This window comes from Lutra lutra, chromosome 11 (genome assembly GCF_902655055.1).
Source record: "Lutra lutra chromosome 11, mLutLut1.2, whole genome shotgun sequence".
NCBI lineage: Eukaryota > Metazoa > Chordata > Mammalia > Carnivora > Mustelidae > Lutra > Lutra lutra.
Window position 1 is genome coordinate 106,847,660 of NC_062288.1, and position 22,389 is coordinate 106,870,048.

Below are 22,389 nucleotides of genomic sequence, written 5' to 3' on the forward strand. Positions count from 1 at the left end.
AGCCCACTCCGACCCCACACTCACACCTCCAAAGCCAAGTGTTATCTCTGCTCCAAACCCACGCCAAACTGACCCAGTGTTCCTCCCGGGCCCATCCACCGGGATCCGAGCTCATCATGCACTCGTCTTTCTCCTTCCAAACTCACATCTCCTTGAGGGCAGGACTCTCACCTGGCCCCCCGTTATCTCTGCAATTCTCAACGCCATTCTTTCATAAAATAAGCATCTAATGAACACTAGTTTAATGAACAAACAAGTCAAATATGAATTTAAAGACATGGCCATCAGCTTTCCTAAGTCGGTTATGTTGAGAGTAACATAGAAGCAGACACTAATTAAAATAAACATGAAAATACACCCAAACCAAACCACTGAGAGGATTACAATAAAATGGAACAATTTTAGAGAAAGAGAGAACTAATATTTTAATATTACTCTTTTATTTAACGGTTCCTTTTTGTATTTATACTAGCATAAAACTACATCTTTTTCTGTTAAAGAAGTTTAAGCTCGGTAACAGTTCTCAACACGACACTTGTCCTGGTGCAGTGTTTATCCCCTCCATGAACGAGCATTTTAAGAGTAAGAGAGCATCTCGAAGCACTCACAATAGGGCACTCACAGCTGGGGCAGCTGGACCTTTCAGGCCTCAACTGTATGCTTTGCTTTACACACAAAGCGTGATGATATCTTAGAAAACCCCACATCTGCCGTACTTAAACATACTCCACTTTCCTTCGCATCCATTTAAGGGTAATAAAGGGATAGTGACAGTCATTATAATAGGATTTAATGTGAATAAAAAGTATAACGAGTCTGCAAGACTGTTGCTACCTACAGGCTCACAACTAAGAAACCGAGAGCAATCAAGAAGAAATGAATGGACACTTTGCTGTGGAAACTCCCAGAGGGTTTCAGCAATGATGAAAATAGATTGGAGTGACAGACAATTCAAACGTTCACAAAAACATTTACTTCCAAATTACCTTTGTCTGTGAAAAAATACAGAGATCTGGGAGCAGCAGAAAAGTAGCTTAATGGCCTCATTTTAAACATTTGATCTATGTATGAACAAATTCTAGGCTCATGGATTAAGATCTCATTTTAAAAGTAGTAATGACACATTTCATATGTGAGAACTACTGCGCAGCCGTCAGCGAGGTTGTCTTCTTATGTGCAGCAAGTTCACTTGCCTGGACAAAGCAAGTCACGCGGCCAAGCACAGGGCTGGGCACGCACGACTGCAGAGACACCAGACAGAGGGACTGCGAAGCCGGCTCCCGGTCCGCACTTCTCCCCACCTGCCCGCGGTGCCCGGCGACTCTGCAGGACCGCGCATTCTGACTCTGGGCCCCACCAGGGGACTTGTTTGCCTGGAGCACCTTCGCAGACACCGGCGCAAAGGCTTGGAACAGGCTTGCGCGCTGGGGCTCGGCCCCTCGCGCTTCGCCATCCCCAGGAAGAACACGCCCGGGCTCGCCGGCTGGAGGGTGGGAAGCCTCTGGAGTGCGGCTGACTTGCTCCGGTCGCCCCAGCCAACCGAGATGAGCCAAGAGCCTGCCAGTTCCACTGGAACAACGGCTCTCGGGGGGGTTTCTCTTCAGTAAATTGCCTGTTCGTGCCGTAAGTGATCCCAGTTGAGACCAAAATAACCTCCAAGCTAAGCCCAGCCCAAAGTGCCGACCTGCAGGCTTCCCTGTAAGTCAAGTGAACCCGACTGTTCCAGACGGACTCTGGGCTGGAGCGGGGCTGAGAGCGGCGCTGCTGGAAGGGCGCAAGAGTGACACTGAATCTACAAACGGACTCTCGCCAGACCGTGTGGGACAAGAACACCGACCGTGACCTGCGGCGACCGGCCCGCGAGGCCAACCGCAGTCGCAGCAACTGGCCCCACGAGGTCAGGACCAGGCCAGCGACGCGGCCCCTCGTCCCCACTCAGGACAAGCTAGAGGAAGCCAAATACCCCCATACCGGCCACGCAAGACGCCCCACTTCTGTCTAGCCTCCTCCAGCTTCCCTGTGCCGACAACCTCCGTCAGGGCCCTCTAGCACCTTCTGCTTCTCCCTGGGAAGCTCCCTCCCCCCCACCGCTTGCCACCGAGCGTCACTGAGCTCGAGTGAGTGTGCTGACCCCCCGGAAGGGCACACTCTGGATAAAGACCCATGTGTCCCCACCTGACGGGTCTTTCTTCATTTCCACAACACGAAGGGCATAGAGAATTGTGACTGCGATGACGTAACCAGGAGCCACGCGGATGCGTCACACACGGCGGCTGTAATTAATCTGAGCAACCAATCTGGATCAAAACGCTACACCATCACGTGTGTTCACTTCCACTTGGACTGCAACAAAAGCGTCCTCTTTTGTCACAGATGATTCCAGAGACTTCTCCATGTTCCCAAGAGCCTCTCTCAGCCCGTGGCCTGCAGACCTTTCTCTCTTGAAGCCCCTTCTTGCTACCGTCCTTGTCATTCTCTCTTCTAAAATCGTTGCCTGGTCTGGGGCACCTGGCCGGCTGGGAAAGTAGATAGAGCATGTGACTCTTAACCTCAGGGCTGTGAGTTCAAGCCCTATGTTAGGGGTGGAGTTTACTTAAAAACAAATAAATCAGGGCACCTGGGTGGCTCAGTGGCTTAAGTGATTGCCTTCAGCTCAGGTCATGATCCCGGGGTCCTGGGATCAAGTCCCACGTTGGGCTCCCTGCTCACCAGGGAGTCTGTTTCTCCCTCTCCTCTGCCCCTGCTCATGATATCTCTCTCTCTCTCCATCAAATAAATAAATTAAATCTATAAATAAATAAATAAATAAATATTACTTGGTCTACTTCTGCCAGATTTTCAATCAGTAATGGCTCTATGTGATTTTTATCAAGTACATTGAATCCCAAATCTTACACAAGGTTTGTAATTTGAGCTTTGCAATCTCTTTGCCTCATATTTTTACAGGTTTGCAGTATCCCTTCTGCAAGACACTCCCAAGGATCCTGATAGCACAGATGACAGTGGGACAGGGGAAGGGACATTCGCTAATCTTATAAATGTTTCAGTAAGGAAATCTGATAATGAAAGTAGGATATCAGTACCTCAACGTTTTTATAATTTTCCCTATACTTTAGAAAAATCTTTTAGAAACAAAAATTCAGTAGTAAAGAACTTTTATCGAATAATAAAACTCAATAATTTTTATTTTAAAATAGTAAATACAGTGTGATTCCCTTTATCTCAAACTAATTTTCACAATCTATCTGTACATGTGCATTGGAAATACAGCTAAATGATGTTCACCAAATGTTCACGATAATTACTTCCGGGACGTGAGATGTTAAGTATGTGTACACACATGTGCATGCATATGTGACTACTTTCTTCTTTGCACAGTTACATATTGGTAGAAATGTTATAACGAAGTTCTATCATTTCATGAAAAGGTAAGGGTATTCTTTTAGAAAGTCCAAAACTTGAAAATATACAAATGAAGATCTGAATTCATTTATTCAATAATTTCCTGACAATTTATGAAGGTGAGAAAATGAGAGAAATTTTAGAAATATGCAATACCAAGTAAACAGTAGGCACTAGAGGACAATGTGAACATGGAAAAACATCCTGCGGTCATAGAAAATAAGGGTAGAGAGACTAAAAGGACAGATAATGAGGGAAAAAGGGAAAAAACTATCTAAGGAAAGAGAATGAAAGGAGCTAAAAACACAGTTAAAGGAAAAACAAAACAGTCAAACAAACAAAAGCTTATCCAGACTCACCAGTTCTGGTTTTCACTCCAACACACACAGAGCTTGCGCCTATCACTCCCACCCTCACACCCAGAAAAAAGCTGAGTAAACTGAAAGTCAACAACTCTTCTTAGAGCAACCAGAGGACTGGGGTCACAGGGCAAACCCCCCCCCAAAACACCAGAGATAGACAGGAACGCAAGACACCTCCGCTTACTGGGTGGGACTGCACTGGCAGACATGCCACACGGCAACTGAGAATGGCTAGGTGCTGAGTGTGGACGAGCTTTGGGGTTAAAAACCACAGCAGATGCCATCCCATGGGGCCACCACACTTTCATGAGTTTTACCCACAGGAGCCTGACCAGGTTGTCACAGTGAATATTTCACAGAAGTCCCCTAGTGTTTGTGGCAGTGGAAGAGTTAAGTAGGCATTCTGAAATAAAGCCAGAGCATTCTCTTCTCATCACTCTGCTCTAGGGATCTGCCCTCAGGTGACGCGTTCTTGTTGGAGCCTGTGTGACCTAGACTGAGACCCTGCTTGTTTTCCTGTCTCACATAATGGGAGGGGAAAAGGACTGAGGGACTCTGTAAAGGTCACAGCCCAAGGATATTAGGCCATTAAAAGAATGAGGATTCAATCATAATATTATAGATGCTTCTCCTCCCCAACACCTTGCCCCCATCCATAGAGCTCCAGTATCATCAAAGTGGGTCACAACTCAGTGAGCTGATAATGGAGGCACAGCATCTATTTAAAAAGGAGTCTCAAGGGATACCCAAGAACAGTGGAGGTGCGCCCAGTAAGAACACTAGAGAAAATGCAAGCTTTGACACCTACAAGTACAGTGAAGATTAAACATAACACAACTACTTTCCAGATTAAAGTATAGCTCTCATTAGGGGCCTATTTGCCTCAGTTCTTATTACCCAATACATATGTCTGGCTTTCAACAACAAAAAAGAGATGCAAAAGGGGGGGGGCGCGAAAACAAAAGCAAGAAACTGTCTGAAGAGACAAAGCAAGCATCAGAATCAGACTCAAATATGACAGAGATCTCTGGAATTATCAAATGAAAATTTTTTTTAAACTATGGCTAAGATGTTAAGGGGTCCAGGAGGAAAAGTGAACAACATTCAAAAACAGATGGGCAATGTAAACAGAGAGATGGAAACTCTAAGAAAGATCCACAAGGAAATGCTAGAAATCAACAACACTGTGGCATAAATAAAGAGTGCCTTGATGGCCAAGGAAATCAGTAATCCTGAAGATGTATCAATAAAAGCTTCCAAACCTTGTGCTCAAACAGAAAAAGTAATGAAAAAAATGGAAGAGAATATCCAAGAAATCGGTGGCAATTACAAAAGATTTAACATACTTGTAATGAGAATACAAGAAGAAAGAGAGGTGTATAAGAAATATTTGGAGAAGTAATGGCTAAGAATTTTCTAAAATTAATGAAAGATATAAAACCACAGATCCAGGAGTCTCAGAGAACATCAAGCAAGATAAATACCAAAAACTGTACGCCAAGGCATGTCATATACAAACTGCAAAAATAAAGAAAAAGAGAACATCTTGAAGGAAGCTGGAGAAAATAAGAATGACACCAGACTGTACTTCAGAAATCATGCAAACAAGAAGAAAGTAATTATTTAAAGTGTTGAAAGAAAAAAACCCACTAACCCAGAATTCTGTATCTAATGAAATTACACTTCAGAAGTGAAGGAGAGGGGTGCCTGAGTAGCTCAGGTGATTAAGCAACTGATTCTTGGTTTCAGCTCAGGTCCTGATCCCATAGCTCATGGGATCAAGCCCCACACTGGGCTCCACACTCAGTGGGAGTCTCCTTGGATATTCTCTCCCTCTGCCCCTTCCCCCACTCATTCTCCCCTCTCTTTCTCTCTAAAATAAATAAATAAATCTTTTTTTTTTTAAGTGAAAGAGACATTAGCAATGAAAAATCTGATAAGGAAATTAAGATAATAATACCAGGAGAGGCAAGATGGTGGAGGAGTAGGGGACCCATTTCAACTCGTTCTCTGAATTTAGCTGGATATCTAACAAAACATTTTGAACACCCACATAATCATCCTGAGGTAAAAGACTATATATCTGGATCTCTACGAGCAGAAAAGTGACTGCTTTTTGCAAGGCAGGACATGTGGAGTCATGAATCTGTGGGGAGGTATCAGAAGATAAACAAAAGGGGGAGGGAGCCTCCACAAGCTGACTCCTGGAAAGTGGTAGAACACTGGAGTGCAAAATCAGAGCCCTAGAAATCTGCTCTAGTGAGAGACATCCCTCTCTGAAAGGGCCTCAGGAAATGAAAAGGCAGAATTCTAGGTAGGGCATTGTGGTCTCAGGATACAAGGAACCACAGAGCAAAAGGGGTTGCCCGAACTGGTAAAGTGCCCTAGGAGAGGAGCCAGGAAGCAGGTTATGGTCAGCAAGCCAGGATGAGACTCTCAGCTCAGATCACTGTAAACTCTGAGCCAGTGGATAATTGCTCTTCTCCTGAGCCGCCTGAAAAAGTCTGGAACCCGCACCCACATCCGGGCAAAAACTCGCAGGGTGAGAGTGGCCCAGAAGGGGCTTTAGGGCAGCACCCAGACATGATCCAAAAGCTTCTGGTGTGCACACAAGCCTGTGGCCACTTGAGGTTTTGAAATTAAAAAAGGCAATGGCACTCCTGAGCCCCTGGGACTACCTCTGAGAGAGTTGCTGTGGGCACACACTGTGGGAGACTGTGGGAGCATACAGAAGTGGAGACTGTTCTTGAGGGCTTACCAAAGAGAGCAGACTGCGTTTTTTTCTGCTCTGGGCCATAGGTTTGGGGTGTGGGCCATTTTTGCTCTGATCCTCGGAAGAGGCATGAAAAGCCTCCAGGGAACAAAAGCACACAGGATCAGTTCCCACTGAGCCCATTCCCCCAACAGGGGGCAGAGCAACACTGTCCAGGCAAGGTTACCTGAGAAATAGCATGGCAGGCCCCTCCCCCAGAAGACAGGCTGGAAGAACAGCTGGACGACAGCCCTATGGCTCTCACAAAACTGTAAGATCCCAAGGCCAAGAGAAAATAGTACATGGAGCTCCAAGTATTGACTCATGACTTGTTATTTTTCAGATATAATTCTCCTTTTCTTTTTCTCTGTTTTTCTCTTTTTACCTTAATCTCATTTCAACCAGATGCTTATTATATCAACTTTTATTTCTCGGTTGCTTTTTAACTCGTTTTTTTTCACACCTATATGTTTTATAGATACATGCCTCATTTTAGTCCTTTTCACTCTCTTCAATTTTATCTTGAAATATATATATATATATATATATATATATATATTTTTTTTTTTTTTTTTTTTTTTACACTCCTTGGAATTTGGGAATGTAGTGTCTGTCCTCTAACACACAGACCAAAATACACCCAGGAACAACTGGAACATCCTGCTTTGCCCTCACAGAGCTCATAGGTCCCCATCCCCATTTTTTTCTTTCTTTTTTTTTTTTAATTTTTTGATTTTATTCTTGTGTTTCATTTTGGCCTTGTTTTTTGTTGGTGGCTTCTGATCACTCCAGATTTTGCTAGGTGTATCTTTCTTGGGTCATGGTTGATATTTTGGACTCTGCTCACTCACTCAACCGACCCTCAACAGGATGACTAGGAGGAGGAACTCTCAACAAAGAAAAGAACCAGAAACAATGTCCCCTGCCACAGAACTAATGGATATAGATATAAACAAGATGTCAGAGGTAGAATTCAGGATAGAAATCATAAAGTCAATAGCTAGGCTTGAAAAAAGCATTAGCGACAACATAGAATTTCTAAGGGCAGAAATGAGATCTAACCAGGTGAAATTTTAAAAATGCTATGAATTAGAATACTCTAATAGCCAAGGTAAATGAGACAGAAGAGAGAATCAGTGTTCTAGGAGATAAGCTGATGGAAAGGAAGGAAGTTGAGGAACACAGAGATAGGCAGCTAGTAGCACATGTTGGAAAGATTAATGATGCCCTGAAACACTCTAAAGTCAGAACTCCTGGAATCCCTGAGGGGGTGGAGAGAAAGAGAAGGCTATGAGGTAAATTTGAGCAAATCATAACTGACAACTTCCCTAATCTGGGGAAGGAAACAAGCATTCAAGTCCAAGAGGCAGAGAAGACCCCTCCCAAAATCAATAAAAATAGACCAACACCCTCATATGTAATAGTGAAGCTTACAAATTTTACAACCAAAGAAACTATCCTGAGAGTAGCCAGGGGGAGGATGTTCCTTACATACGGATGGAGGAACATCAGAATAACATGAGACCTGTCCACAGAAACTGGCAAGCCAGAAAGGGTTGGCAAGACATATCCAGGATACTAAATGGGAAGAACATGCAGCCAGGAACACTTTATCTGGCAAGGCTGTCATTCAGAATGGATGCAGAGATAAAGAGCTTCTAGGACAGGCAGAAACATGTGACCACCAAGAAAGGCCTGCAAGAAATATTAAGGGGGATTCTGTAAGCAAAGAGAGACACTGAGAGTCATGCAGACCAGAAAGAAACAGAAAATCTACAGAAATGGGGGCTCTGCAGGCAATAAAATGGCACTAAATTCATGTTTTTCAATAGTTACTCTGAATTTAAATGGGCTGAATGCTCCCATCAAAAGGCCCAGGTTTTCGGATTAGATAAAAAAGCAGGACCCATCCATATATTGTTTACAAGAGACTCAATTTGAACCTAAAGACAACTCCAGATTGAAAGTCAGGGGATGGAAAACCATTTATCAAACTAATGGACCTCAAAAGAAAGCTGGAGTAGCAATCCTCATACAGACAAATTAGATTTTAAACCAAAGACTGTAGTAAGAGATGTAGAATAACAATATGGCACACTTAAAGGGTCTATCCAACAAGAAAATCTAACAGTTGTAAATATCTATGTCCCCAACATGGGTTCAGACAATTATATAAAGCAATTAATAACCAAAATAAAGAAACATAGTGAAAATAGTACATTAATAGTAGGAGACTTCAACAGTCCATTCAGAGCAATGAACAGATCATCTAAACAGAAGATCAGCAAAGAAACAAGAGCTCTGAATGATAATTGGGCCAGATGGACTTTGTAGATATATACAACATTCCATCCTAAAACAATAGAATACTCATTCTTCTCAACCGCACATGGAACTTTCTCCAGAATAGATCACATACTGGATCACAAATCAGATCTCAACCAATACCAGAAGATTGAAATTATTCTCTGCATATTTTCAGACCACAATGCTTATATGGAACATAAGGAATAGTGCACAGGACCATAGTGGAAGGAAGGGAAATCTGAATGGGAAGAAATCAGAGAGGGAGACAAACCATGAGAGACTCTGGACTCTGAGAACAAACTGAGGGTTACAGAAGGGAGGAGAGTTGGGAAATCAGGTAACCAGGTGATGGGTATTAAGGAGGGCACATGTTGTGATGAGCAGAGGGTATTATGCCCAACTAATGAATCACTGAACACTACACCTAAATGATGTACTATATATTGGCTAACTGAACATGATAATAAATTTTTAAAAAGAAAAAAATTCTCTTTATAATAACATCAAAATGAAGAAAATATTTAGGAATAAATTTAACCAAGGAGGTGCAAGACTTATATACTGATAACTACAAATGTTGCTGAAGGAAATTTTTAAAGACATAAATAAATGGAAAGATATCTTGTGTTCAAGAACTGGAAGGTATAGTATTCTTAAGATGATAGTACTAATGATGATGAACATTTTTTCATGCATCTGCTAGCCATTTGCATGTCTTCATTGGAGAACTGTCTATTCATGTCTTCTGCCCATTTTTTGACTTGATTATCTGTTTTTTGGGTGTTGAATTTGAGAAGTTCTCTATAGATCTTGGATACCACCCCTTTGTCTGTAATGACATTTGCAAATATCTTCTCCCATTCCATGGGTTGCCTCTTTGTTTTATTGACTGTTTCCTTTGCTGTGCAGAAGCTTTTTATCTTGAAGAAGTCCCAAAAGTTCATTTTTCACTTTTGATTCCCTTGCCTTTGGAGATGTGTCTTGAAAGAATTTGCTGTGGCTGATGTTGAAGAAGGTACTGTTTATGTACTCCTCTAGGATTTTGATGGATTCCTGTCTCACGTTGTGGTATTTCATCCATTTTGAGTTTATCTTTGTGTGTGGTATAAGAGAATGGTGGAGTTTCATTCTTCTATACATAGATGTTCAATTTTCCCAGCACCATTTATTGAAGAGACTGTTTTTTCCATTGGGTATTTTTTCCTGCTTTGTTGAAGATTATTTGACCATAGAGCTGAGGGTCCATATCTGGGCTCTCTATTCTGTTTCATAGGTCTATGTGTCTGTTTTTATGCCAGTACCATGCTGTCTTGGTGATCACAGCTTTGTAGTAAAGCTTGAAATCAGGCAACATGATGCCCCCAGCTTTGCTTTTCTTTTTCAACATTTCCTTGATGATTCAGGGTCTTTTCTGGTTCCATACAAATTTCAGGATAGTTTGTTCCAGCACTTTGAAAAATGCCAATGGTATTTTGATCAGGATAGCACTGAAAGTAAGATTGCTCTGGGCAGCATAGACATTTTAACAATGTTTATTTTTCTGAAAATGTTCATCATCATTAGCCATCAGGGAAATTCAAATCAAAACCACATTGAGATACTACTACCTTACACCAGTTAGAATGGCAAAAATTAACAAGGCAGGAAACAACAAATGTTAGAATGGATGTGGAGAAAGGGGAAACCTCTTACACTGTTGGTGGGAATGCAAGTTGGTACAGCCACTTTGGAAAACAGTGTGGAGGTTCCTCAAAAAATTTAAAAAAAGAGCTACCCTATGACCCAGCAATTGCACTACTGGGTATTTACCCCAACGATACAGAGGTAGTGAAAAGAAGGGCCACCTGTACCCCAATGTTTATAGCACCAATGGCCATGGTCGCCAAACTGTGGAAAGAACCAAGATGCCCTTCAACAGACGAATGGATAAGGAAGATGTGGTCCAAATACACTATGGAGTATGATGCCTCCATCAGACAGGATGAATACCCAACTTTTGTAGCAACATAGACGGGACTGGAAGAGATGATGCTGAGTGAAATAAGTCAAGCAGAGAGAGTCAATTATCATATGGTTTCACTTATTTGTGGAGCATAACAAATAGCATGTAGGACAAGGGGAGTTAGAGAGGAGAAGGGAGTTGGGGGAAATTGGAAGGGGAGGGGAACCATGAGAGACTATGGACTCTGAAAAACAATCTGAGGGGTTTGAAGGGGCGGGGGGTGGGAGGTTGGGGGAACCAGGTGGTGGGTATTGGGGAGGGCACAGATTGCATGGAGCACTGGGTGTGGTGCAAAAACAATGAATACTGTTACGCTGAAAATAAATTTAAAAAATTTAAAAAAAAGAAGGGCCATATGTACAGCAATGTCCACAATAGCCAAACTATGGAAAGAGCCTAGATGCTCTTCAACAGACAAATGGATAAAGATGCGGTCCATATATACAATGGAATATTACTCAGCCATTAGAAAGGATGAATACCAAAATTTTGCATCAACATGGATAGGACTGGAGATTATGCTGAGTGAAATGAGTCAAGCAGAGAAAGTCAATTATCATATGGTTTCACTTACTTGTGGAACATAAGGAATAACATGGAGGATATAAGGAGAAAGAAAGGCAAAGTGAAGGCGGGGTAGGAGGGGGAGATGAACCATAAGAAACTGTGGACTCCAAGAAACAAACTGAGGTTTTCAGAGGGGAGGTGGTAGGAGGATGGGTGAGCCTGGTGGTGAGTACTAAGGAGGGCATGTAGTACATGGAGCACTGGGTGTTACATGTAAACAATGAATCTTGGAACATTACAAAAAAACAAATGATGTATTGTATGATAACTAACGTAACACAATAAAAAATATATAAATAAATAAAAAGAAAAAGAAAAATATGATAATACTATTAAGGTTTAGTACTATTAAGGTTTAAGACTACTGGAAGATCTAGTATAATTAAGTACTACCTCAAGTGATACACAGACTCAGTATGATGAATCCCCTATGAAAATCCCAATAACATTTTTGTAGAAATGGAAAAATACATTCTAAAACATATATGGAATTTCAAGGAATCCAGAATAGCTAAAACAATCTTGAAAAGGAAGAGCAAAGTTGGAGATCTCACACTTGACAATTTCAAAACTTATTACAAACTACAGTATCAAAACTGTATGGTACCAGCATAAGGATAGACACATAGATCAGTGGAGAGAATTGAGAGCCTAAACTAAACTTTCACTTGCTTGTTTAATTGATTTTTGACAGAAGTGCCAAGACCATTTAATGGGAAAGGAATAGTCTTGAAAAAATTGTGCTGGGAAAAATAGATATCCACAAATGAATGAAGCAGGACCCTTGCCTTACATCATACACAAAAATTAACTTCAAATGGATCAAAGATTGAATTATAAGAGCTAAAACTATAAGACTTGTAGACAAAAACATATAGGAAAACCTTCATAATATTGAATTTGGCAATGATTTCCCAGATAGGACACCAAGAACTCAGGCAACAAAAGAAAACAGATAAATTGGACATAATTGAAATGAAAAACTTTTATGGATCAAAAAAGACTATCAAGAGAGTGAAAAGACATCCCACGGAATGAGAGAAAATATTTGCCAATCACATCTATGATAAAGGTTTTATATCCAGAATATACAAAGACTAAAACTCAACAACAAAAAGTGGTTCGCTTTTGTATCCTGGAACTTTATTATAATTGTTTATTAGTTCTAAGTTGGGTGTGGGGTCTTTTTTTTTTTGCCAATTCTTTGGGATTTTCTACATAGCCATGTCATCGATCAACAAATATAATTTTATTTCTTCCTTCCCAACCTGTATACTTTTATTTCCTTTTCCTGTCATATTGCATTAGCTAGGACTTTTGATATGAGGTTGAATAGGTGCTAAGAACGGACATTCTTGCCTTGCCAGAGGAGTAAACCATCTAGAGTTTCACCATTAAGCATGAGGTTTCTGCAGTATTCTAAGTTGAGGAGTTCCCCTCCATTTCTTATGTGCTGAGAGTTTTTATTGAGAATGAGTATTGAATTTTCTCAAGTACTTTTTCTGCATCTATTGATATGGTCATATGAACTTCTTCTTTAGCCTGTTGATGTTATGGGTTACATTAACTGATTTCTGAATGTTAAATAAGTCCTGTACATCTAGGATAAGTGCCACTTGGTCATGGTACATAATTCTTTTTATACATTGTTGAGTCCTATTTGCAATATTGTATTAAGGAATTTGGATCTGTGCTCATGAGGATACTGGTTTGTAATCTTATATCTTTATCTGGTCTTGGTATTAGGGAAATTCTGACCTTATATGGAATGAGAATTCCCTATACTGTCTGCTTAATTTATCAGTAAATGTCTTTAAATAAAAACTATTTAATTAAAAAAATTTACCTTGGTTTAATCAGGAAACAACTCCTTCTCTATGAAACACACCATCACACAAACCAATTTAAGTTAGAGAAACTGCTTTAGCAGCAGCAGTCGGCAACCAGCATGCACTGAGCCCCAGGTTATTGTAGAGACTGTACTAGGACCTGGAGTTTTTTCTGCTTTTACACACCTCCTAAAACTTTCAGTTAGGGCAGAAAAATCACAAATGTCTGAAATAGGTTCACATTACCCAATCAAAGTCCTTTGATACAATGAATATGTACTAATTGCTTCTGACAAGACTTTTGTAATGTCTGGTACATGGTGATCAACAGCATTTTTAACATGAATATCTTTATCCTGTCAGTTTTTAGATCATAACAGGACACTGTTCTTTACCAAAGTGATAAATTGCTTCTAACTATATTGGATTCAACAACAAAGAATGAATTTGCTCCATTCTCTATTCAGAAAATGAGTTTTTAACAGAGCTCTTCTGTTACACCCATGACTTTATAGACAAAGAACTGAAATAAGATAATTCCGCCTCATTTCTCCAGTGCTCCAGATATTTTCATCAGTGTTATTTCATCGCTCTAGTGTAATGTGAACAGGAATGACATAATCATCATACCTCTTGTTAGAGATTAAAAAAAAAAAAAGTACACATTTTGCCAGAGGAGTTAAAACAAACAATATCTCTTTATTTATTAAAAATAAAATCTAGTATAATCTCTAGGAAAGAAAATATTTTAGGAACTCCTACCGTATACCTGAGTCTCTACAGGGATCACTGCTGTGGAAGGAGGAGAGACTGCAGATCGCCCCCAAAATGGCTGGACCTCATCTGTCACAAAATACAGAAAAGGACTTGAGGTATTCGGTGGGTGGGGAAGAAAGCCCTGGGGTGGAAGCAAGTTTGGGAGTAGAAATCAGTAATAAATCTAGAAGTGTTAGTAGAAAATTAAAGGTAATAGTAAAGATTGAGAGAAATAAAGTGCAGGAAACTTTTTTTCAATGACAATTAAATTAAGGAAGAAGATGGACTTTGTGCCACAGACTTCTGCTCCTTCCATTTGTTTTCAGGGTGAAGAATTGGGCTAAGAGAGGCAGAAACATGCCTCGTGTAGGATTAGAGCATTTTGTGGATTACAAAGAAGAAATGTGGGAGCACTGAGATAGAAAATAGGAGAGAGGGAGGATGTTGAATCGGTAGAACCATTGTGATCCACGCAGTGTCTAGTGGAGACCACGCAGGTGGGCACACGTGAACCCTGTGGACACGATGTACCCAAGATCCCGTATGTTCCCAGCATCACTATCCGTGACTGGTCTCTAAGGTCATTGTGGAAAAACCTCACTGTCAACCGGCAAACTCCAGCTGTCGTTCTAGAATTTGGACACGTTCTCTGCTTTTCTCCTCTGCGGACAGGATACAGAATAAGATTCCCCTCTGCATCAATGTTTCCCACTTCAATAGCCAGGCCTTCCCACCCTTGGACCCCCTTCTCGGAGATGCAGAGGCATCATCTCCTTCCTCATCACGATGTTTACACACGCATCTCTTTAATATGGTGCCAAGCACTACAGCTTACTGTTTAGACACGGCGGAGCACATGCGTGCAGGCCATTCATCCCAGGCACATCCCCTCCCTTCTCTGTGTGACTGAACAGAGCAACCAAACACATCTGGTCCTCTACGTACACCCTTACCTGTGTCTTGTCTTCTTCAGCCTTTTTCTTCGGATCATTCCCAGAACGTTCAATTCGTGTCTTGAAACCCTAAAATAAATGGGTCACATGAGTGCTTTTGCAAAGCACACAACAGCACACCACCGGGTTTTTAGAAAATGCAAACATAGTCTACCAACGTACAGTAACTTAGGCCCATCTTTAGACAAACGAAACACTAATGCCGTCACACTAATAAATCATCAAGAGCACTTTTTGGGAGTGAGACCAAGAACAGAACATACCACCTGGAGGAAGGATAAGGGACGCGCTCCCCACGGCATCTTCTTCAAACATCAACCACGTCAGCACTGATTTTGTCAAGAATTACAAAGTATTAATCAGAAGCTTGAATTTCCAAGCAAAAGCCTGCAGAGAAATATTCTATGTAGCTAACAAGAAAGACCAATGTCTTTTGGATGGAAAACATGCTGGGAGTAAAACTGTTGACAGATTTTAGACACTCGGAGGGAAGGGGGAAATTTTTAATGGGGATTTTTCTTAGAACTTTATGGAGTTGAAGAGAGATACCTTAATATGGGTACAGAGAGTAGCAGGCACTGTACTAAGCACTTCATATACATAAGATGCGGGTTTTTTTAAGATTTTATTTATTTATTTGACAGAGATCACAAGCAGGTAGAGAAGCAGGCAGCGGGGGGCGGGGCGTGGGCAGGAGGAAGCAGGCTCCCCGCTGAGCAGAGAGCCCCATGCGGGGCTCGGACCCAGCACCCTGAGACCATGACCTGAGCTGAAGGCAGAGGCCTTAACCCACCGAGCCACCCAGGTGCCCCCACAAGACGGTTTTTAATCTAACCACAGGCGTCAGGTGGTTAACAGGACCCCCACTTACCATTCAAATTATTCCTGTTACAAGTAACAGAAAACCAGCCCAAGCCTGCTGAAGCATGCGGGAACCCTAGCCACATAGGGAGGTAAAATCACTGAGTGGGGCTGGCTTCGCGGCACTAGCTATGTTGCCAGGGCTTGGTCCCTGTCCCGATCTGTGCGGTTTCCTGTGTGATTCTCTTCTACAGCTCACGGGTTGGCCCCACAGCACCAGCTCTCACGTTGGGATGACAGGAGAGCTGGCACAGCTCTAGTTTCACGTCTTCTCGTTTCTACATCAGTAGGAAGAATTACAAGAATTTTCCAGTTGCTCCCACAAAAATACTGAATTCACCTGAGTGGCCCCGTTAGGTCACATGCCCAGACCAGCTGTGTCAGTGTGGCCAGGACACTGATTTCTGACTAGCTCAGGCCGGTCATATGCTCCATCCTAGAACTGATGAATTCCCAGGGCTATTGCTAAAGGGCGGGCAGATGTTGACAAGAGAAGTAAAAAAATGTCCCCTTTATGTATAACGGACCCATAATTTTGGAAAATGAAGTAACTTCGCAAATTCAGACCCCTAAGAAGTCAGACTAGATCTAAACTCAGATCTACCTATCTAAACCCAAAGCTTTCTCACCATGTCCTCTGCACAGTCCTAACACTCAGTCACAGAATGAAAAACTCTCAGGTCCACAGAGAGACCCCTAAATGCATTCTAGACCCATTACCACTGCAACATAAATCAAGATTACAATATTTGTTAGAAATTTTAAATAGTTTAAATAGAAAAGTTTAAATAACTTAAAAATTAACTTAATTATGAACTTAATTTGGTTTCTCAAAAAAAATTTAGCTTGTTTTTAGTCTGTCTTTTGAACACTTCCAAACAGGACTGGCCAGCTTAGGAAATTTAATTGCATTATGAGAACAGGAGAAGCGGAGCTTCAAGTAACCTTGTTTCACAGTAGAAGACTCTTTATTCCAAAGTCATGTCAGACATTTTCACTTTAAGGTCTTTTAATGACCAATGATCAATTTCTACTCAACTTGGTAACTTCCGTAGAACTTTCAGAGAAGTAAAAAGGGGCGGGGGGAGGGACTATTTGCATTTTGCATGTCTTCTTTATACTTTCAGCTGAACTTTATTTCAGTAACCGTCCAAACATAAGTTTAAATAACACAATTGAGTCACTTCATTCAAAAAAAAGACGAACGTCTACTAATTTCTGCTTCTGGCCATGACGGAGTTTTAGGGACCAGACCAACAGCTAAAGGGGCAGACGGAACGCGTGGACCCACGGCCCTGGGGCCGCCGTCCTCGAGCGCAGGGAAACCACGTGAGGCGGGTTTCCAGGCCACGAGTGAACAGACCCCCGGCGGGTCCGCGGGCACAGACTCAAGGCCCGCAGGAGGCCCCACGCGGCGCCAGGCGAACCCTGAAGGCCCGGCTGGGGTCTCCCGCCGCGTTCCGCCGGCCGCCAGCTCGGGGCGGGGAGCAGGGCACAGCGCCCGCGTCCGAGCTCCCGCGCGGCCCCCCGAAAGTGCTCGAGTTGGCTCGGGTCCTGGGGACCCCGCGGCGCTCGGGCGTCAACCCCCCGCCCCCACGTGAGTCCCTCTGCGCCCCACGCACGACGCGCGTCACGCCAGGGCCGTGAAAACGCCCGCAGGGACGCGGAGCTGTGCGGGGCGTCCAGTCCGAACGGGCCGGCGCCCACGGGAGCAGGACGCGGAACGCAGGGAAGCACCCGGAGACGCCGGCAGGTGCAGGCCCGGCCCTGCGGGGCAGGAGGCGCCCCGCAGGTGCCCGCAGCAGGGGGGACCCGCCGCGACCTGAGCACGCGTGAGCCGACAGGTGCACACGCGCCCGGAACGGACCGAGGTAACGGCGCTCGGAGGGGCGTCTGAGAGCCCGTCCAACGCGCCGAGACCCCAGGTGCCTGCGGCTCGGGGACGTCCACCCAGGGCGCGAGCGAGCGCGGGGCGGCCTGCGCGGGGTGGGGCGGGGAGCGTGCGCCGCGTGGAGCGCCCGGCCCGCGAGGCCGGGGAGGTCGGGGGCGCGGGGCCGAGCCGCCGAGCATGCGCGGTGTGGCCCCGAGCTGGGCGCCGCGAGGGGCGGGGCGCGGCGGTTGAGCATGCGCACCGGGTTGCTGGGCAACGGCTAGCGGCGCGGAGGCCGGGGGTCGGGGTCGGTGCGGGAGCTGCCGGAGCGAGCGGGGAGGGAGGGGCCGCGGAGAGGGTCCTCGGGCCGCAGCACCGCGGGCTCATCGTGGCCGCTCTCGCGAGGGCGCCAAGGCGGGGACGGTGTCCGGACGTGGTGACCGGGCGGCGCCCGCAGGTAGGGGTCCCGGAGAGCCTGGGAATCCGGGCGCGCTGGGCGCTCGGGGCGACTGGTCCAGACACCTGGGAGGGCCACCGCGACGGGCCGCCGGTGGTCGCCGTCGCTACCGAGCCCGGGCGCGGTTTACAACGGGTCGCTTCGCACCGGAAGGCGCCGCCCCCCCGGCGGCTCCGCTCCCTGCGCGAGGACTGCCGCGGCCGACGGCTCCGCCCCGACGCCGGCTCCGCCCCCTGCGCGAGGACTGCCGCGGCCGACGGCTCCGCCCCCCCGGCGGCTCCGCCCCCTGCGCGAGGACTGCCGCGGCGGACGGCTCCGCCCCGACGCCGGCTCCGCCCCGACGCCGGCTCCGCCCCCTGCGCGAGGACTGCCGCGGCCGACGGCTCCGCCCCGACGCCGGCTCCGCCCCCTGCGCGAGGACTGCCGCGGCCGACGGCCAAGCGACACGAGGACCTGACGCGCGCCCCGAGTCGTCGGGACGCCGCGGGCGTGACGGGGCAAAGCTGTCAGAGCTCCCGGAGGAGAAGCTGCGGGGAACTGCGGCCCGTGCGGAGAAACGCCCGGCGGGCCGTGAGCCCTGGCGGCCGGGCGCGCGAGGAAGGTTCTGGAAGGGCCCCCGGCGGTCTGGAGACCCCGGCCCACGTGTGCGGTCGGCGCCGCCCCGATGGCACGGGCGGAGGCTTCTCACACGCGCCTTGAGGCCAGAAGGGACCGCGAGCGCAGTGAGGACGCGGGGAGCGCGGCCGGCGGGTTCCTGCGAGGGACGCCCCGCGGCTGTGTCCGCCGGCGCCACGTGTGCGGCCCGCAGCGGCCGGAGGCCCGTGTCCGACCCCGATGCGCGTCCGGGTCCCTCTGGTCCTCACGGCCGCGTCTCGAGCTCCCCGCGGCCACGGCTGTTCGCTTCCGTCTCGTCCTCGGGCGCTGCACCTGCCTGAAGCCGAACGCACCAGGTCGCTGCTTCCGCGGGATTCACGGGGACCCGGGGCAGAACCAGCGCTTGCAGCGTGTCTTCTGCACGGAGGCCCCCTCGGGAGCTGCGCACAGCGGGTTTCATCGGGGACTGTCATCACGCTGTTTCCTGGGGACGCGGCTGACAGTCCGAGGCGGCCTGTGTCCGGCGCAGCCAGAGCGAGGCTGGACGCTTGTCGGCCCCTGCGGCCTGTCCTGCGTGTCCCAGACCGACCGCCGGCGGCCCGTACACCGTGTGCCCCAGGGCGCACGCGGTTCCCCACAACCGTGCGCCGCGCTCCGGAGGGCCCGTGCCGCTCTGTCCCGGAGTGTCGCGTGTCCCGTCCCTCTCTTCCGACCTGCACATCCCGGTGTCCGTGCTCTCTCCCTGAGACGCGCTTCACTGACTGCGCTGCGCGGGGCCCCGCCGGGGCAGCGTGTGCCTTCGGCCCAGGTGGTCGTCTGGGGTCCTGCGGTCGAGCCGGCATGGAGCTCGCTGCTCGGCGGGGAGTCTGCTGCTCCCTCTCCGTGCACTCTCAAGTAAAATCTTCAAAAAAAGTATTTTCCTTAACTATTCTCTGATCTTTTAAGTTTCAAATTTGTTGTACGTATTTATGTACGTATTTATGATGTTCTCCTTCCAGTCCATATGCTCCCTCCAGCCCCCTGGATCTTGGACGGCAGGACCCCACCCGTCACGACTGGCGTGAGTCCCGCTGGAATCCAGTGCGTCGCCTAGATCGGTGCTCTCTGGGCATCCCCTATCCGGCAGACCCTCAAACGAATCTTCCCTCTGGACTTCATAAGAGATGTTGACACGCTCTCTAACTTGCACTTCCTGTTGCTTCTGTCTTTACAGTGGAAGAATTAAAGGAATGTGACAAGATGATATAAATTGATAGAGCCAAGGAGCAAGTGTGCCTGACTCGGCATGTCAAAAAACAAGGTACAGAATCCTGTTTGAAAACAGTCTTTTCAGTGAATCTCGCCATCTGCAATCACGTTGATGGAACTGGAGGGGATTCTGCTAAGTGAGAGAAGTCAGTCAAAGAGAGTTATCATATGATTTCACTCATATGTGGAAGTTAAGGATCAAAGGGGAAGGGAGGGAAAAATACAAGATAAAATCAGAGAGGGAGACAAACCATAAGAGACTCTTAATCATAGGAAATAAACAGGGTTGCTGGTGGGGAGGGGGAAGGAGGGTGGGGGACTAGGGTACCTGGGGGATGGACATTAAGGAGGGCACGATGTAATGAGCACTGGGTGTTGTATAAAACTGATGAGTCACCGATTTCTGCCTATGAAACTAATACTACACTATGTGCTAATCAATTGAATTTAAATTTTAAATTTTTTAAAATAAAACAAACACTGTTTTACTCATGACTATTTTTTTGTATTTTCATTGTACTTTTTTTCTCATTATGTTAGTCACCATACAGTACGTCATTAGTTTTTGATGTAGTGTTCCATGATTCATTGTTTGCCTGTAACACCCAGTGCTCCGTGCATTTTAATTCAGCTGTTTTAAAGTATAAAAATATAGTTGCAAACCTTGCTCCAATGAGGAACTATCCACCATATACCGACTGCAAGCATGTCATAGGCGCCCAGCAGTTTTATTCTGTGTTAAGTTTTTGCCAAAAGAGCATGTACTTAAATGCAGGATTCGCTTTCATATTACGGAACCAAGATTTTGCCTGGAGTCTAATTTAATTGTAGTAAAGCAGAATGTGTTCAGGCATGCACAGCTTTTATAGGTCATAATGAATTAATTCATATATTTAAGACCTTTGCAAACAGTTGGAAAGACATTACTGTGTCACCAACATAAATGAGGAGACTGGGCTTTCCCACACTTCTGTAATGTGGGTCAAGCATCCTGCACCATTACATTGGGTCTAGTATCTCACCCAGATTGAGTACTAAAGCTTAAGGTTTCTTCCAAATGATATATTACAAAATGTTCCATAAATAAGGCTTTTTCCCCTAATTTTTAGGGTCATTCATCTAAACAAGATAACTTAGCAGTCACTGCAGTTGCTTTACAAGATCACATTTTACATGATCTTCAACTTCGAAATCTTTCAATAGCAGATCATTCTAAGACAAAGGTACAAAAGAGAGAGAACAGATCCAAATCTCTAAAAAGAAACACAAAAGCAATAATCAATACTGGACTTAAGAAAACTATACAAGGCCCTAAAGTGGAAGATCTAGAAAAAGAATATGTTCTTGATCCAAAACCACCACCATTAACTTTAGGTAAGTTAATCTTCTCATTCATATTTTGGCTTATTAGAGCTAAGGAATCTAGTTGAGATTAATACTCTAATTTTTCCTGGAACAGAAATGATTCTAATTTATAATCTTACAGAAAGAATGTATGTACTAAAGTTTAAAAACGATGATGGGGATGATATGAGCAAGAAATAAAGATAGAACTACATAAAAATAAAAATAGTAGAATACAATCAATATCCACTAATCCACATGGGTGGAAATTAATCAATAATGGAAAAGAAAAAGTTATCTCTTACAGTAGAATGACAACTGATAAATACATAGATGGGGCCAGAAATAGAAAATCCCCATCCGGCCAACAGCACAGTGAGAACAAGCATCAGTGGCTGCTGAGACACAGGGTGTGGGCACGGCCTCCCAGCATGCTCACGCATCGCAGACGGAAGCACAGCCACCAACTACTGGGGACCCGGTGCCAGCGGCACCCTGACCACGTGACCCAAGTGCCATCACCAAAAGGACACACGCTGACATGCCCCCCGATCTCATGCTCTGAGAAAGGTGCAGCATCCCCTCCAGGGTATTCTTCCCAACATGCATATCTGAATTTAACCACGAGGAAATATCAGACTCACCCAAATGGATGGAAACACTACACAACTGCACACTTCCTGGCCAGTACTCTTCAAAAGTATCAAGTCAAGGAAAGCAAATGAGGAGAGAGACACTGTCCCAGATACGAGGAAAGAAGGGGACATGACAACTGAGTGCTATGTGTAATCTGAGTCCAAAAAAAGGACTTCCATGAGACAACAAAATCCAGTAAGGAGTACAGATTAATTGCCAGTGTTAGATCAACGTTAATTTCCTCACCTTGATCGTTGAACTAGGGATATGAAAATACTAACATTTGGGAAAAGTGGGTAACAGGCCCATGAGGATTCCTTATTCTGGCTTTACAACCTTTTGCAAGTCTCAAATTATTTTAAATGGTAAATTTAGAAACAGAAAAGATTTTTACACGATGCTGGGCATGGAAACTAGGTTTGTCAGGGGGCGCTGTGCCCTCATGCAAG

At 45.3% G+C, this 22,389-nt stretch overlaps 2 protein-coding genes and 1 long non-coding RNA gene across 9 annotated transcripts in view; 2 read left to right on the forward strand and 1 right to left on the reverse strand.

Annotated features, from left to right (window-relative positions):
• The window catches only part of LOC125080870 (uncharacterized), a 30,988-nt gene extending 13,223 nt beyond the window's left edge, over positions 1 to 17,765 (reverse strand). The window contains exons 1-2 of one of the 2 annotated variants that reach the window (XR_007121518.1): positions 17,659 to 17,765; positions 14,931 to 14,999 (exon numbers count right to left, since the gene is read on the reverse strand). This is a non-coding gene — a long non-coding RNA (uncharacterized LOC125080870). Of the gene's footprint in view, positions 1 to 14,930; positions 15,000 to 16,736 lie in introns of both variants that reach the window. The other variant, XR_007121519.1, reaches the window with a different exon arrangement.
• Positions 17,766 to 17,859: 94 nt separating this feature from the next.
• Positions 17,860 to 19,901, forward strand: LOC125080554 (translation initiation factor IF-2-like). Its single transcript, XM_047694400.1, has 3 exons — positions 17,860 to 17,868; positions 17,915 to 18,844; positions 18,880 to 19,901. The coding sequence occupies exons 1-2, from the start codon at positions 17,860 to 17,862 to the stop codon at positions 18,815 to 18,817; spliced, it is 912 nt and encodes a 303-aa protein (XP_047550356.1). The 3' UTR covers positions 18,818 to 18,844; positions 18,880 to 19,901.
• Positions 19,902 to 19,925: 24 nt separating this feature from the next.
• Positions 19,926 to 22,389, forward strand: part of RNF32 (ring finger protein 32) — a 38,084-nt gene continuing 35,620 nt past the window's right edge. For all 6 annotated transcript variants that reach the window (XM_047695016.1, XM_047695020.1, XM_047695019.1 and 3 more), the window contains exons 1-2: positions 19,926 to 20,012; positions 21,070 to 21,334. In XM_047695016.1, the coding sequence (XP_047550972.1) occupies positions 19,998 to 20,012; positions 21,070 to 21,334 (280 nt within the window). In that variant the 5' untranslated portion in view covers positions 19,926 to 19,997. The remainder of the gene's footprint in view (positions 20,013 to 21,069; positions 21,335 to 22,389) is intronic.